Below are 17,084 nucleotides of genomic sequence, written 5' to 3' on the forward strand. Positions count from 1 at the left end.
TATTGTTTGCTTCTAAATATGTCTCTTTAAATGCACTCCCTGCATTATTAAGCAGCATGTCAAACAATGTTAAACATTTATAAGGAAACAATCCATGTTTATTAACAAGAGTTTAAAGGTTTAATTGCTTATTATCGTAATGATGACCCATCCTGGTGAACCATGTGCTCTCCTAATTCCCCCTTTCCACCCCTATAGTGATCTTTAAGCCCTTCTCTTTAGCTACCCCTTTTATCACGGCAGCGTGACAAATGCGTATTGTCATCACATTGTCATGGGTCGTGGCAAAGTCGAAATCGTACCTCCAGGGTGAGTTGCCCCGAATGACTGGTCAATTTGCTCAATGGTTGGACGCACTTGTGCCGTGTTGAAGTGAACCCCGCTGTGAAATAGCCAATTAATCATTTGTTAATGAAAAACAATATTTCGGATGCATGCAAAAAGAGGAGCTCCAAACAACAGGCTCTGCTTTCCCAGCTGTAAAATCAAAGCTACAAAAGAAGGGCATAAATAGGAAGGAGTGGAATGTAAAATCATTTTTTTAACCCTTAGTCTCATTTTGATGGAGATCGATTGTGAACGCAATTAAGGCAATAAAAATGCTTCCTGTCATAACGTTACCCCTGCTCTGAAGAGGTTAGAGCGAGAAGAGAGTTCCGTTGCTTCATTCAGACACAACATAATGTCAGATTATGTCCCCATTGCCATAGGCTACTCTTTGAAATGACCGGGTCAGATTTGTCGGTTGAATCAGGCTCAAATTGATGGCTTAATACACGTCTTTTACAAATTTGATAATGGCAAAACTGCTCCCCGAGACCAGGTTTTAAATCAATAAGACATAACCATCAAACAGCAATTTGTCAACACAATAGCACCTTCATCAAAGCCAAAATGTGAAATATTTTCATTTAGAGCCGTATTATGTTCCCTTTCAAACATCAAGATTTAATCTGTGAAATGTTTATCGTAATCAATAAAAAATCTCACTACACTTTGCCCTGATATTGAATATGTTGATATTTACAACCTTCAGGGAATATGACAAAATTAGTTTCACAAATGAATCCTGATTTGCCATGAAGACCTACAGCTGTTAGATTTCGCCAAAGTACACTTACCAATATTTTAATTTGACCTTGCTCATATTGTTTACTTCTATAATCTGAAAGGAAACAGAAAAAAACATTGAAGGTTCAATGGAAACAAGTATTAACAACTTTGAAATTGAATTACAAATATATAGCATCTGGACACAATGACACAACCTGAAAATTTAGTCAACAATCAAATGTGCCAAACATTTAATCTGCACCCATGTATGACAATGATTGTTTAAACAAACACTGTAACCAAACTTCCCCTTGGCATTTATTATATAATACTCAAAAGAGTAAAAGAACACCTGATTCTTTCATATTACAATAAAAAATATGTCATGACATGACATAATAACTATTGCATTATAAAAACATTGGGTTTTATTTAAAAAGCAAAATCTTGATATGAACATGATGAATGGACACATAATTTTAAGCAAAATAGGAAAATGCAAGTTTTACAATAAATCTCTACTCAACAAGACGCAGGCTTCACATAACTGGATAATGTAAACAACTTCATTGCAACATTATTAATACATTCATGAAAAAAAGATCTGCAGGTTATGACACATAACTATACTTCTTGATGATAAATCATAGCTGGATCTGGAAGACATATATGGCAACATTTTATCACATAAATATGATAAATATACATATTCTTGCACAGACAACTAAGACACTGATCCAACTCATACCATGCACTGCCCCTGTACAGCTTGTGGTTAGGAAGTGGCACAATTTCCTATTTTAATTCAGCCACTATAATCTTTACACATTAGGGGACATGTAGTCATAAAAAATACTCAAACAGCTCAATTCCATAATTTCACCCAAAATTATTATTCTTGTTATCTCAGTAGATTTAATCATTGTACATTGATACTATGAGCTGAAACATAGATGGGATGTAACTCTAATGGTAAGAGTTATTCTGGTTTTGTTCTAGTGTCTGCAGCGTTGATGAATCCGGCTGACCATAGTGTCAGGAGACAATGTATCTGTCACAGCCAATTCACCACTACCCACCCTGAGTGGACAAGGCGTCCTTGTTTGACCCCAAATGTCCCTAAGGTCTTCTTCTGTTTCATGGTATCAAGTCTGCCCTGTGATCATGGCCACTGTCCCTTATTTCCACACTATCCAATCTACCAGATTATATTAAGTTAGAGCTGAACATGGCCTGGTCATCAGTTCTCTTGTCCTAACTGACATGGTCATTTCCTCAAATTGAACACTACAAACAAAAACAATTTGCTGGCCTTTTTGACCGTCCCTCCCATTTGAAAAGAAGCATGTCATTTTGTGCTCATGACTGACACCTTGGGCCAATAAAGACTCCTTGAGAAGAGATATTTTATATCGCTATCTCCCTAAAAGCAATCAGGGTTAATTGAGGACAATCGAATTGGGACCTTGATAGGGGACTTTGTTGATTAGGGGATTGACGGGTCCGGGTGCCGCGGGACAAGTCAAACATCAGACTAGACGTCCTGCAATGCTGGTCAGCTGCCAGGACATCTGTCTGCTTGTCCAGTGCAGTGGACTCAAACTGACCCTTGCTGCCTTATTGTTGAGGTGGTTCTTTGAGTCTGGATCAATGCAAAAAACATAATGTCCACTCAGGCAAGATGGCACGTGCCCAGTTGACCCCATATAGTTTATTGTTGATTAAATCTGTGGGCAGTTGTATGTACCCAGCAGATTAATCCACAGGTCTTGCTCATGGCCATTTGTTCATTGTATAGTATTGTTCTGTCGAGGGAGGTTTGTTCTAGCTGCGACTTATTGCCCTGAGTTGTGTCCGGAGCAGTGACCCCTTGTAGGACATTGTGTCCAGCGTGGCCATGCTTGTTACAACCCAGCTGTTGCTCACATCTCACTTCATCTGTTAAATGGTCTTGTAGATCTCTATCTTGTATACTTACATGCATCAATTAACATTAAAGTGATCCAATTCCTTATTTACCTGCTGCTTAATGGTGTGTATGACAGCTGGATTACTAATAAAGATTCTTAATCACAAGCAAGTAACAAAACAAAAATATGTTTCATTGATAATAGAAAATAGTTGTGTCTTTTTGGACTGTTATAAGTTATTCACTTAATGTGTTACAAAAACAAATATGTGGCATTACTCATAACATTAATTTCATTCAATATCGAAAAAAGGAAACTTTTTTCCTTTTCAATCCATTGAACACGACTGCCTTAATTCATTGATGACCGGAATCCAGTCTGGTACCAGTGATGAATTACCTTGTCGGACTTGAAAACATGATGTGAATATTAACCCCTGCACATGATTCCATAGTTCACTGTATACAGTATGTATGCAGGCTGCCAGATTTTACTACTTGAAAGTTGATACCTCATAAAATCAAACATAATTTTCTTATCAAAGACCAAAATTTGCTAAAAAATACCCTCTGTCACAGCTGTTACTAGTTTCTACAATACAATGAGCCCCTGCTGACTCCAAATCTGATGGAACTAGCAATTAGAAAGTCAAACTTATAAAACCATCAACAATGACCTCTACTATTACAGCAGATATTTAACTTGGGATAATGCTCTTGGAGTTAATTAACTATGAGAAATAAAACCTTTCTTACAGCAAAAATACATTTTGCCACATTATGTTTTAAAGCAAACTATTCTATGATTGATCATGATAATTATCACCAACACTGCTATCATCATATCAATGTTCCAGAGACAAAGACTGGATCCCAATTTCTCTATTTGTTATTAACCCATCATATGGAAAAAATATAATGTACCCAGATCATGCCAACCTTAACATTGTTGTCTGAACAGTTTCCTGAAAAATTAATTTGTTTTCTGTCATGAATTGAGACAAGCAAATTTAAACTGCGAACAGACTGGATGATTAAGACTTAGGCAAGAATCTGAACATGATGTCAGCTTGTTTCATTGGCATTATACAGCTGAGTTGTAATTGTTGGATTATCATTTGTGTTATTATTTCAACAACTTACAACAATTATGTTCCACGTCAAGACCAATAGTGTTCATATTAGGGATTTGGGGTCCTGGTTTTGTTACAAAATAATATTGAATGCTGGGCTAAAGACTCCGTGATGACTGCTGACGGTATCATTAAACATACAAGTCATTTACATAATGACAGAGGGTCCTGAGGTGGACGTGCGAGTGGCATGATACAATATGAGGTCGCAGACTATGACTAGCAAATCCTGTAATGACGTTTGATTCAATTGTGCCTCGTTGCACAAGAAGAATAAGCTAGGCTGGACAATACCGTCGCTTGTCACTGTCACGGGGCAGGGAACGCGGGCGGGACGACACGCAGCAAGGTGGAGGAGGGGAGGGTCAGTCAGTCAGCTACCCGGACACCGAAAAACCATCTCTGGTGTTTATTAATCATGTCAAAGGACAAGAAGCCCCCACTTAAGCTTTATGCTGGCTGTCAAAGGACAACTATTGAGTGTCAGGTTTCTCCTTAAAACACCAAAGAACCCTGAGCTGGTGTTTTCATCCTCGTTTTTTCAGCTGCAAAATATGAAATAAAAGAGGGAGCTGAAGGTACTTAAATGATAGAGAAATTTCATGAAAAGGTTCATCAATTAAGTGCTGGTCTTGTCAACGTCAGTAATCCTTAACCAATGGCCAGTGGGTATGATGAGGGTGCTTCATATTCGGGCACACGGCTAAGAGAAGCTTCTTTTTGTGGCAGCATCTATACCTGTTATTACGTGGCCAGAGCTTCCCGTAGCATGAAGTCCATGATAGCAGCCCCTACCTCAACCCTCCCTGCTGGATTACAGGGTAGGTAAATAGCTCCACTGGACAGACCACCACCTCCCTCCCTCTTATTACTGAATTAGATGCTGACAGAACACAGCCCCATCCAGCCAGTCTACCCATGTACAATATAGGCTCGGCTTGGGAATAAGCGCCACAGACAACAGATATCAACATGTATGGGAAGTATTATAATGGGACATGTCAGGCACCTAGAAGAATACCGTCTGGGGGGAAATCTAGACTAGGCCTTTGTCATGGAGGCAAATGAGCAGAAAATACATACATTCAAGATCAGCTGAAGGGATAATCACGGTTTACACGCAGAGATAAACAGCATGGATAAAAACCTTCCTGTGTATTTTTATGAGCTGATAATTGGGATGTCAGATGGTATATGGAAGATGGCAATGATCACCCTACATGTCAGTGAAATGAATACAAGATCAGTCTGAGCAATTCCAACCATCCCTTTTTAACTGTGATGAACATCCAAACCGTCCTAATGATGACAATATTAACGCATTCATTTCTTTGAAATATTATCCATGATTCTTGAATATAGATATCAGGATTTGATATCATTATTCAGTTCAGAACATGATACTATTGGTCCAGTATTTCTCTGACAATATTCAGTACATTGACTTCACTCAAAAGAGAAAGGTACTCTTAACAACCTTCTTGAAATCCAAAAGGTTAGACAAACTTTATTACAATATTCAAGGGTAAAATAACAAAATATTACTGTCTGGTAATTTTCTAAAATACCCTCTTGATCAAATGCTTCAACATAATTAAAAACCCCACAAACATCATATGTTAAAAATGTATACTTTCAATCAATCACGGCATTTAAATATTTCATATTAAATATATTTTTGACAAATATAAGTAGGTTTATTCACAAACCAATATTTAATTTTTTTCTTGCCATTTTATGTTTTATCTCTTATAAAAACTCTCACATCATCCTTCGTTGATCATCCCCAGAGATTACACCCATAGTTTTGTTATAGATACCCGTGTAGTACTACTGAGCAATGTAAAACAACCATTTCTAGTTGAACTTGGTCAAGTAGGACACAAGGCTATGAGACCGTCGGGGGTCGGGGCGACGTGTGTGCAGCACTTGTAAGGGAGGGGATGGCAAAGGATCAGGGAAGGGCATAATGGATGGGTGAGGGAGGGGAGGGGACATGAGGGTGTCCACCCTGGTCCTACCCTCACCTCGCACTGACCTGACACACGTCCACAATGTCCAGGTGCACATGAAAGGGACATGAACTCAGACAAAAACTACCATTGACATTTTTATTCATATGTTTAAGACCCAGTGAAAAGGCCGGGATGATAATTAGCCGAGCATAGATGTTAATGAATATAATTGATGACGATCTCTGCCCACACTGAGACTTAATAGGGATCATTAGACATACCACCAGCAATAAGCTTTCTCCATTACACTTCAATGGTATTTATTATTTGATGCTCAAGTCAAAAAGCACAAGCAGTCCTTAGTGTGAGCTTTGTGTGCTGGAGACTCAAAGTGTCCCAGATGTAACTGATTCGAGTTTCACATAGGGGGTACGTTCAGTCAGTGCTGACAGACAGCATGAGTGATGCAGTCAAATCAAACGGACATTAATTCTGATTAATCCCACCTCCAGGTGCACATTCCTCTGTATCTTTTATTGAAAACCCTCATGCAGTTCTAAGTATTAACACATTGTAATATGGGTTGACAATTTGAACGGAACAGCATGAACAGATTTTATCCGCAGTTTTCAAGGAGTTTTCTGTAGTTTAGATAAAGAATCCATTGTTATGGGGCGTTTTTTCTGAATGAAAAATTTAAGACCTCCAAAATTATTGTGTCTGTGGCGACAATATGGAGGTGTCATAAAGAAATAACACATTGTTATCGAAGTGTTCTTTATGAAAAAATTCAAACATGGGACCTCCTACACATGTGTGTGCATGGATAGAATCATTAATTTCATTTCAAGGCACTTCCTGCTTTTTATGGCAATGAATATTTTCATAAATTTACTATCAGAAAAAAAAAAATATCATTGCAGAATATTCATATTTACATTGAAGAGAGAACAATCACATTTAAACTAGTCGGAACGACAACTGTGTTCTCAAATGTTTGCTACCTATCAGTAAGGCAATGATGAAGTACCTGGATGTTTGTACTCTATGGTGTGAACACCCATCCCACTGTAAGCTAGCTGTAAGGACGTTTGTATTGGTCTGTCAATGGGGCATGGCCATTCAGCTTTCAGTAATGCAATGATTAGCATGCGCTCTTTGTGTCCTTATCAAGTGAACATGGAACCCTTTACACATGTCACATTCATCTTGTGAAGAAACTATACAACAGTAATCCTTGACCAGGTAGAAGTTGTTAGGTCATGACTTCTTGTTTCTTATCATACTAATGACAAATATGAAACATCACTGTCTTAACTTTATTAATATAAATAATCTTTACCAAATGAGTTCCTTTGAGAATATTAAACATGATGTTCAAGACTGATTTACAATATGAACTCTTTAACCTCTTTAATCTGGATGCTCACATACTCATGATTAATATGAAACATCAAAGTTTTAACTTTATTAATATTAATAACATATTCCAAATGAGTTATACTGAGAATATCATACATGATGTTCAAGACTGATTTAGAAGAGGAACTCTTATCTACACTTTAACCTCTTTAATCCGGATGCTCACATACTAATGATTAATATGAAACATCAAAGTTTTAAGTTTTTAATATTAATAACAAGTCCCAAATGAGTTATTCTCAGAATATCATACATGATGATTTTTAAGACTGATTTAGAAAATAAATGAAATATCTGGATTATCTAATGATGGGTGTAGAGTGATGTGTTACTGTAGACTGTAGGGTTTCCAGGGTAAAAGGGTCCAGATTAACAAGATTTCACTGTACCCACTACACAGCAATAATCAGCATACACTAGACAGGGCATTCAATAACCCATAGCATCACAGCAGAAGACTTAGCCCTTGATCGATCAACAATGTAACACTGAGAGATCAAATTTGTCTTCTAGCATTCATTCATACAGATTTCACTCATTTACCTCGTTTGGGTACTCGAAGCTCGTACACATACAGAAATAATCTAACATCAAAGGTTTTCTCATGTTAATGTAAAAAAATTACATTAAAACCTTTTCTATTTCTCATACTATATTCCACCTGCTACAGACAAGTTGTTTGAACAAATGTTAAAAGAGAACCTAAAATTAAGTTGCAAAATAATAGCTTTCACAATCAAGGAAGATAAAACTTCCTGTTGCCATCAATCAAATGTCATCCCATGTCTGAACAACAATATAGACAATCGGGAAAGTGATCACAGTTATTACAGACAACACTCAACAAAATCCAATAAAGGACATTTCCATATTTTGTTCATCTATTTCATTAATTGAGACAGCCATCAATATTGCCATTATTGAACACTCTTCTACTGCAGCCTGGTGGCAATAATAATTATATTTGCTCTGGCCAGTTCTCCAGCCAGGCCAGATGCCCAACGATTCAACGACCTTTATAGGTATTTATTGACAAACAGTCATATCATTTTTTCAATTCATCAGAGGAGCTAAAGCTATTCTTTATCTCTATATCAGTCAACAAACAGCGACAAGAGCTTTAACCGACACGGTGATGATGCCAGCTTGCCTATACAGTATGTAAACTCTAGCCAGAAAATGAAGGAGCCATATTTGTGCGTCCACAACGAAGGTCCACAAAAAAATAGTCTGTAATTCTGATTAATGGCTATCCATGACTGCTGGACGACAGTGATAAAGAACGCTATTCACAAGTCCTAACAAAAGAACAAAAGACTCAAGTTTTAATCGTTGTTAAGTTTTGCCAGTTCATCGAGCAGCGCGTGCCGTTTTTCTCCCCTTGAAAGGTTGACATGTCTTTTGTCCCGTTGAGTGTGACAGTGACCAGTGGATAGAAGAAGAGCCTCTCCATGCTGCCCCAGTGACTGTCCAGGGCTGATAAGATTCTCTCTGACCCTATTAAGAGGGGTAGCATGTTTCTCAAGAGGCAATCGTCAAGAGAGCAGGTCCGAATGCTCTCATTTCATGCCCCCCTGATTCTATCATTTTCAACCCCTGTCAAGCTCAATGAAGCTCATCAAATAAAAGCCAAATTGAAACAAATTAATGAGCCTAACTGGCAGATGCTGATAGGAGTTTTTTCTCCGCAGATCAGCAATTGCAAGTAATCAAGTGTGGACAAAAGGTGGTACATGGTGCTCGGAGGCTGTATTTATTGATATTATCACTTGTCTCTGGGGTGACAATGGTGGACACGTCCTGCCTCCTCCACCACTGGCCCTACATAAACATACATGCACGTGGCATGGCACAGGCCTCACCTTCAGACGCTGGGACACAGGGTCGAAGATGAGTTTGATGCCGTCGTGGGACAAGTTTAACACCAGGTCCATCTGAAGAGGGTTCTGTTGAGAGAAACATGAGCATTAGTCATGAGGCTTGATGGATAGCAAAACTCTCACCAATGACAGAAGAACACAGACGGAAAAAGAATAATAAGAATTGATGGATGAAATAAAACGCAGCTTTTCCTACACAATCTGTTACTGTTAGTTTTTCCATTTTTGAAATCTTTTTATAAACAGACCCTAGTTTACGAACAATACTTTGAAGGCACACAATTGAACTTCTATAAGAAAGCACACTATTTTCATTTCTTAAAAAGCTCCACTTCTCAAGTAATATCTGAACATATGTCTCAACTAAACAATGATACTGTGGATTGTATGCACTCATCAAGGGCGTTTAACTTGTCGACCTGATTTTGATCCGTGGACGATGACTGACAACTGTGCCTGATTTGAACAAAGGTGCAGACATTGATTTTAGAAGTCACATACCAACATGATGAAAATTATAGGATTGGGTGTATACACATTATCACGATAATGACATCAATATGTATCATGGTACAGAAAAACTGCCAAGTATAGACTTCCAATCAGCAGGTGTGTACGTCATGTACATAGCCTACATGCAACAAACAACATTTGATATATCCTCCAACTGCTCAAATATTAAATATTCCTTTAATCTCCAGCCTGATCAAATAAAAAAGAACAAGAAAATACTTCTGAAAACCTTTCTTTTGTCAGTTATAAACTAATCAGAAACCTTAAACAACTTTGTATACAAGACACTCATAATGAAAGTTCAATAAAATTAACAGGAAAAATGGATGGAAGTATGGAACCCTCCCCCATTATCTAGGTTGAATTGCAGTGATTGAGTGAGTGAGTGAGTGAGTGAGTGAGTGAGTGAGTGAGTGATCAACAATATTATAGTCTTATCAAAGTGGTCAGTTTATAATACAACAGGAAAGTCTAAAGAGACACAGTTAGACATGTACCACACAGTGTCCGAAATAACTGCCTGTCTGCCCGCCTGCCCGCCTGCCCATGGCTGGCAACTTTTCTGCCGGGCTGCATGAAAGTTTCCTCTATCTGGCAGATAATTTTAAGCCCACTTAGGTTGTTCAGTTTATTGTAAGTCCTCGTAGATTTTCAAGTAATCGTAAGCATTATTTCAACTGAATAAAGATGCAGTCTATAATGTATGAGTGTGGCCAGGTAACTTTGAACATGGGGTCTCCTGCCTGACTGTCTTGTTAGGTTTTAAAATTATTCATACGATATGTATCATGATACGTCATAGGTCACGATATGATATGATATGCATCGCGATACGCCTATTTACACCACATCACATGGAAACCTCTCAACGGTAAATATTTTAAAGCAGGTTCCCATTTAACAGGTAGCTGTAGACAAATGTTTGTAGAGGCAATTTATAGTAGTGAACTTGAAAAGCCATGATTTCAATTGCTTCCATTAAAATGGTAGTTTCTGGCTCTCTATTTGTTTGTTTGTATCTTGTTTAATGCAACACTCTGCAGTATTCCAGATACATCTAAATAACTGAGGCTAGACCAGATAATCCAGTGATTGATATTATGAGCAAAACCTAAACCATTAAGACATGCAATCAACCAAGTCACCGTTCCTGGCCACACATCCATTTAGTCACATATTCTATGATTTAGGACATATTCTAACCTTGAATCCCCATAGTAACTGTCCTTCTTGTAACGCCAAGCTCACCCACACTTATTTCACCATATCTAATTAAAATTAATCAAACTTTTTAAAAGATAGATAACCATGAATTTGTAACTGGGACTATTCATTTCTTTTGTTAAACTAAGAAGTAGTTCACATGTAAAAGAAACCTTTGTCGGATCACGCTAAATGCAAAACTTCATCTTTCATATTCCGATAAAATGGCGAATACCTTAGACAGGGATTCCAATGAGCAAACAATTATCTGTAAGAGACAACATGCCTGCATGCTTGCAACCCATGCAAACCACTACTAACATGTAAAATAGCAGGGTCCTAATTTTTCAAGATGATGCCTGAATTTCCAGTGAAAGGCAACAACCGTGTTCATGCCAAATAGGGAAAGAATAGGTCTTCAGCAACCCATGCTTGCAGTAAAAGGTGACTATGCTTATCGTTAAAGGCGACTAACGGGATCAGGTGGTCAGGCTCGCTGACTTGGTTGATGCATGTCATCGATCCCAATTGCGTGGATCGATGCTCATGATATTAATCACTGGATTGACTGGTCCAGACTTGATTATTTATAGACCACCGTCATATAGCTGGAATATTGCTGAGTGCGGCGTTAAACAACAAACCAACCAACCAAAATCATGCCTAATATAACCCTCCTAGTGTCATCAACCACCAAGAATTGTAAGTTAGAATGAGTATCAGTGTCAAGCATCATGCTACTTCACCTACATCCTCTGACATCATGCATATATTTCTGCAGATTACTACCTACATAGCAACATAACACAAATGTCACAAACAGTGAATATCTCTTGAACCCATGAGAGGAATCCTGCTAAACATAGAATAAATAGCTTCACTATGCAATCTGTGAATGTGCCATCGAGACAGGCGACACTCATGCGGTGATTCAAGTGATTTCAAGAAAATCAATATCATGTCCCATATCTCATTCTATTCCTGTTCCTACAGAAAAATGTGCTAGCTAGGTGAATGATCGCTTCTAGGATAAAAGCCGCCTTTTGACCAATCACAAAATCGCCCCTATCATGATACACCAAATCACGTTAATCGATGTGGTTAGTGCAATCCACACAATAATAGTAACCACCAACGTTATCTGTTTGCATGGCATTAACTTGTTGCATTGTGGTACGTCATGGGGCTTACTTGCCAACGCTGACGACACAAGTCGGAGGAAATCTCTCCCGACTGACGTCATAGCTGTGTCTTTGCCTGGTTCCTGGTTATAATCAGAGCACAGGGATGGACTTAAAAGGCAGGCAGGGTTCACGAGTGGGACTGGGGACAAGTTGGGGGCAGAATAAACACAGGGCTAGGGTGTCACCTGACCAAATTAGACATTGTAATTTGGCGATAACATCTTGTTTGTGTGTATGCATGTTACTGACAACTGGGACTCTTTGGTTACTACACTGGGTAAACATGGTATGGCCTCACAACTCAAAAAGGAAGCGGAGAAAGAACTACTGTAAGTTTTTGTTTTTGCTGAGACATATATGGGTATTTAACAGACTCTTTCCAAATTTGCACACATATGTTGGAGAGCATCATGGACAGTATACAGTAAGAAGGAATGAATCATACATGAAGGTACATATGGTAGTAAAGCTAATCCCAAACACAGTCATCAGCTTCTCAGGCTGCCAGTACAAATGTTGCAGACCCAATTCTTCAAAAAGTTGTAAAATTACAGTTTGCAGAAGTAACAAAGGATTAAGCTTCTAATTTAGCCAATATTCATATTAAGAAAGAACTTCCAATGATGATGCTAAGCTGCCTTGAACAAACCTGCCAGTAAGCATTGTAAATAATCGGGTATGAACCACACAAACAATTGACTGATGGGAGTGTTCGAAATTAAGGGGTCCTAGGATGCTTCAGGTTTTCTGCTATATATTTGAATCTTGTAACCACCTAAATTTTGTAATTTTAACTCAGGGTTATGACAAGGACCCCCCAGCTGTCATGCTTGATTTTGAATACTGAATAGTGCTTGCATGCCATTGGGACATGAAGACATAACATCAGTACAAGAGTTGTCTGCCTTAGAGGTCAAGGTTCACCTATTCAGTACCAGTATTATTTTAATACTCAGCAGCATAAATCCATCTTAGACCTAAACCTCTCAAGAATCCCCATGAGGACAAAACTGCCCATCATGTTCCTAGAAAGCTTCAGCACTGGGTATTATATATCATATACTGGTAGTTACAATACTGTCAATAGTAATCTGTCTGTACACAAACAGTCAACAATTCCAAACTATTCTGCAGGCATCCTTTACAAAGGACTTTTATCTCTACTTTTATTAGCTAATCTGACTAGGCCCACAACGCTTCTTAAGACATTGGGCTTGGGACTAGTGGTCAAAGGCAGAGGAATGTGAGTGAGTGAGTGAGTGAGTGAGCCAGCGAGAGAGTGTGAGAGAGTTAGAGAGAGAGAACGAATTTGACTAAATGCCACTTTAAACAGTATTTCATTTATGTGATGTGTGATGTAGGTCGTTCGTGTGTTAGCACCTTGGTAAAGTCACCAAGCACAGCTTCAGTGCCTCCCTTTGATGGAGATGGCTGCCATGATGCGTTTCTCACCTGGTCGCTGTACCACACCTGGATGCCCTTGATGATCCGATCCTGGCGCTTCAGGATGTTCACCGCCTGGTAGACAGGCATACCTGGAACACATATAGGAATCTTCATCAGCAGTGGAAAAACATTATCAGTCCACTAGTCCTTATTACATAAAGCATATCAAAAGCCTTAAAAATGGTAAATTTCTAATAGTCCTTATGATACCTTAACTATTGGGCAGTTTGGCAAGGGCTACAGGACTAGCGCCAATTTCTAATGCTGATCACATTTTACCTGAACTGAACTATATTAGTCTAAGGCTCCGAACAGCAGCATCAGTGGTGCACACACATTCACATCTTTACATACAATCATACATGTACAGAAAGGAACAAAACCATCATTATGATTATTTTAAAACATGTATGATGTGCTGGACCAGTTTGGACACTTTTAACAGGACTAATACACCATTTTTTATAATAGGGAAAGCAATTTGAAGAAATTTTGAATCAAATAAAAATTTGGAGATCAAGTTTGTTATCATTTGATAAATGGGCAGGTATAGAGAAAGATCACTGGCATCCTTTATGTGAAAGACAGGGCATTTTCCATGGAAATAATCATAACTAACAACAATTTTAACCAGGTTACCATTGATGCACACTCAAAAAAAGGTTAACGCAATGCTGACAAATCCGACATATTATCTGTCAGTTGTGGTTATAACTGATCACCGATTATTTTTCAAATGGTCACATTTATAGCAGCCTAAACTAAAACTTTCTGTTTTAGTTTTCAGTGTTTGGGTGAAAAACCTTCATACTATGGAGTGTCCGGAAATAAGGGAGTCCTGGGGTCCTTTAGGTTTGCTGCTATAGTATTTGAATCTAGGGACCCTTTACATCTGAAAGTGTCAACATTAGGGTTATGACAAGGAACCTGTGAGTTTCATGCTCAATTTAGAACCCTCTTATGTGTCTCTTCATTTTTCTCACTGTTTTGAGTGAATGAGTAAATGTTGTTTTATGCACAAACAGCAATATTCAAGCCATATCACTGCAGCCCATATATAATTGAATCTGGACCTAACAAGAAACAAGAAAAACATGAGCAACAATGCACAACATAAGGGCCTAAAGACATGCATCTTCCCGAGGCAAGAGAGTTAACTGACTTTAAAAGTCCAGTTTCCACCCTTGCCAAACGAGGCTGGAATTACTGGGCTCGATCGTAGCACCACCAGTGGCTATTACCAGTTATGTCCCCTCTAAGCCTCTCCTATGGACCAATGGGATTCCACCTCTCGTATCACTTGCGTTTGCTTCACAAAATGGTGGCGCCCAGTCAGGACAATCTGATCGATAAACAAGATCTAGATTTTGATAAAACGGTTCTTATGTCGCGAAATGCATCAATTCACGTGAGCACCTTGATTAAAAACATGAAAAGATTTGGAAAATATCTGCTGACAATGAGTTGGCGGTGCACATGCTTTGCAAATCCTGCAATCGACCGAATCTGCATGACAGTTGACGAACCGGATTCTGATTTCGGTGCGCGGTTTTGATTGGACTATGCATAGACTCATTAGTCCAGCCAGAATGTAACTGCATAATACCAGCCTAGTTCGGCAAGGGTGGAAACTGGACTTTTATAGTCAGTTAACTCACTTGCCTCGGGAAGATGAAAGACAAGCAGTCAGACAAATCACCGAGTCTGACCATCCAATCCATTTTAGTCACTTCCTACACCAAGCAGAGATCTTGTCGGTCACTGGGGACCAATTCTTCCCCAGAACCCAATAGGATGGGAAGTCAAGATTTAGGGATGAAGGCCAAATGTAATTGTTTCTTGAAGAGAGAAATAATTGTGTGAAATGAAGTCTTGGACAAGGTGAGCTAAAATATAGAGGTTTATCTAGACCTGCTCAGAGGTTGATATTCGACCCTAATCAAATGCAATCTCATTAAAATCAGATCTTAGTTCTTGTTATCGCCATACAAAGATCTGAGGACATCCCATTACGGGTCACGTCAGAATGACCTTTCATCCGACCAATCAAAGCGTCGCTTACCAGGTCATGAAAGTGACAGTCCGAATGTGTTTTCTAATCATGCAACCTCGAAAAAGTTAACACGTTGTATTCCGAACGACAGTTACGGCCCGTATGACTGATTCCGTCAAAATTATTGTCGATCTCTTGCTTCCGTGGGATAAACATTTAAACAGAGGAGGCATTTCACAGTATGTGGGAAGCACTGCCATACAATATCAACCATATTTTAGATATTCCGGAATGTTCGTTTGTTCAGTTTTCAAAAGTTTAACCGAGAACTATGTCAACTGATTTTTCAAGTGTAGTCTGAAATGGAAGTCGCCAGGCTGAAAAGAGTGCCGTAAAGCTCAGGAAAGCTGCTTTATTATTGGCTGATGTCGACTTCTTGTCAGTCATTTCAGTGATCGGTGAAAGTTTGCGAAAGGTCGTTCTGACGTGGGAAGTCCTCAGATCTTTGTTTAGCGGCAACAAGAACTTAGGTCTGATTTTAATGAGATTGCATCAAATGTCAGTAAAAATTTGCAAGTTGTAATTACAAATTTCCTAGTTCATGTTTATATTGTAAAACTAATATTATGGCTTTGTAGAGGTAACTTGTATATCACTAATAACAGGACCAATAAAGAGGAAGAGGCTTAAAATACCTGAGAGGGTAGGAAAAGAACAGCTGTAAAAATATCCCAATTTTGAAAAAAAAGATGATTTCCACCCCCTCTTACATACTGTCAACCCAGCTTTAGTCAGTGAAACCTAAGCACGTCATCAGTATCTTTCAGCAAAGATATTTGTTGAGTTTTTTTCACCAAGTTTTCTCAAAAAGGGATGGGCATTCAATTAAATTACTCTGTATATAACCCAGATCTGTCTTAAATTAGGTTAATAAATATCAACTTCTTGGTCACAAAGTGTGGGAGGGAACACAGCTTTAATACAAATATTCACTACAGCAGTCAGTGGAGAAAGAACCCACCTCATTCCACCAAGTAGTTGACATGTCAATGTGCCCCCTCATCTGACAGTGACAGAGGCAGACAAATTTCAGGGTACCACATAGTCCATAATTTGACCAACCATTTCAGTTACTGACGCAGGAGCAATGATGCAGATGTTTTTGTTGCATCACAGTCATCCTGGCTAGGTTTCATATGACACCTTGTATTAGTTCACGTTCAAGCATTTTTTATAGAACTCTACCTCACATTCTGCATGATTAACACAATAGGCTCAAACCAATAAGCATTGTCTTCTAGTAAGTGTTTGAAATATACAGAACTCAATGATTGGTGTCAGCACATGTCTGGTAATGTTTGATGTGCATGTGCATGTGCATGTGCATGTGCAT

The 17,084-nt window shown here is 38.6% G+C and overlaps 1 protein-coding gene across 1 annotated transcript in view; it reads right to left on the reverse strand.

Moving 5' to 3' along the window:
- LOC139454552 (phagosome assembly factor 1-like) overlaps positions 1 to 17,084 on the reverse strand; it is a 58,064-nt gene that overhangs the window by 22,945 nt on the left and 18,035 nt on the right. The window contains exons 2-5 of the mRNA XM_071236337.1: positions 13,705 to 13,787; positions 9,335 to 9,418; positions 1,122 to 1,165; positions 303 to 382 (exon numbers count right to left, since the gene is read on the reverse strand). Coding sequence (XP_071092438.1) covers positions 303 to 382; positions 1,122 to 1,165; positions 9,335 to 9,418; positions 13,705 to 13,787 — 291 coding nt within the window. The remainder of the gene's footprint in view (positions 1 to 302; positions 383 to 1,121; positions 1,166 to 9,334; positions 9,419 to 13,704; positions 13,788 to 17,084) is intronic.

This window comes from Haliotis cracherodii, unplaced genomic scaffold, assembly GCF_022045235.1.
Source record: "Haliotis cracherodii isolate W230 unplaced genomic scaffold, xgHalCrac1.p SCAF_10, whole genome shotgun sequence".
Lineage (NCBI taxonomy): Eukaryota > Metazoa > Mollusca > Gastropoda > Lepetellida > Haliotidae > Haliotis > Haliotis cracherodii.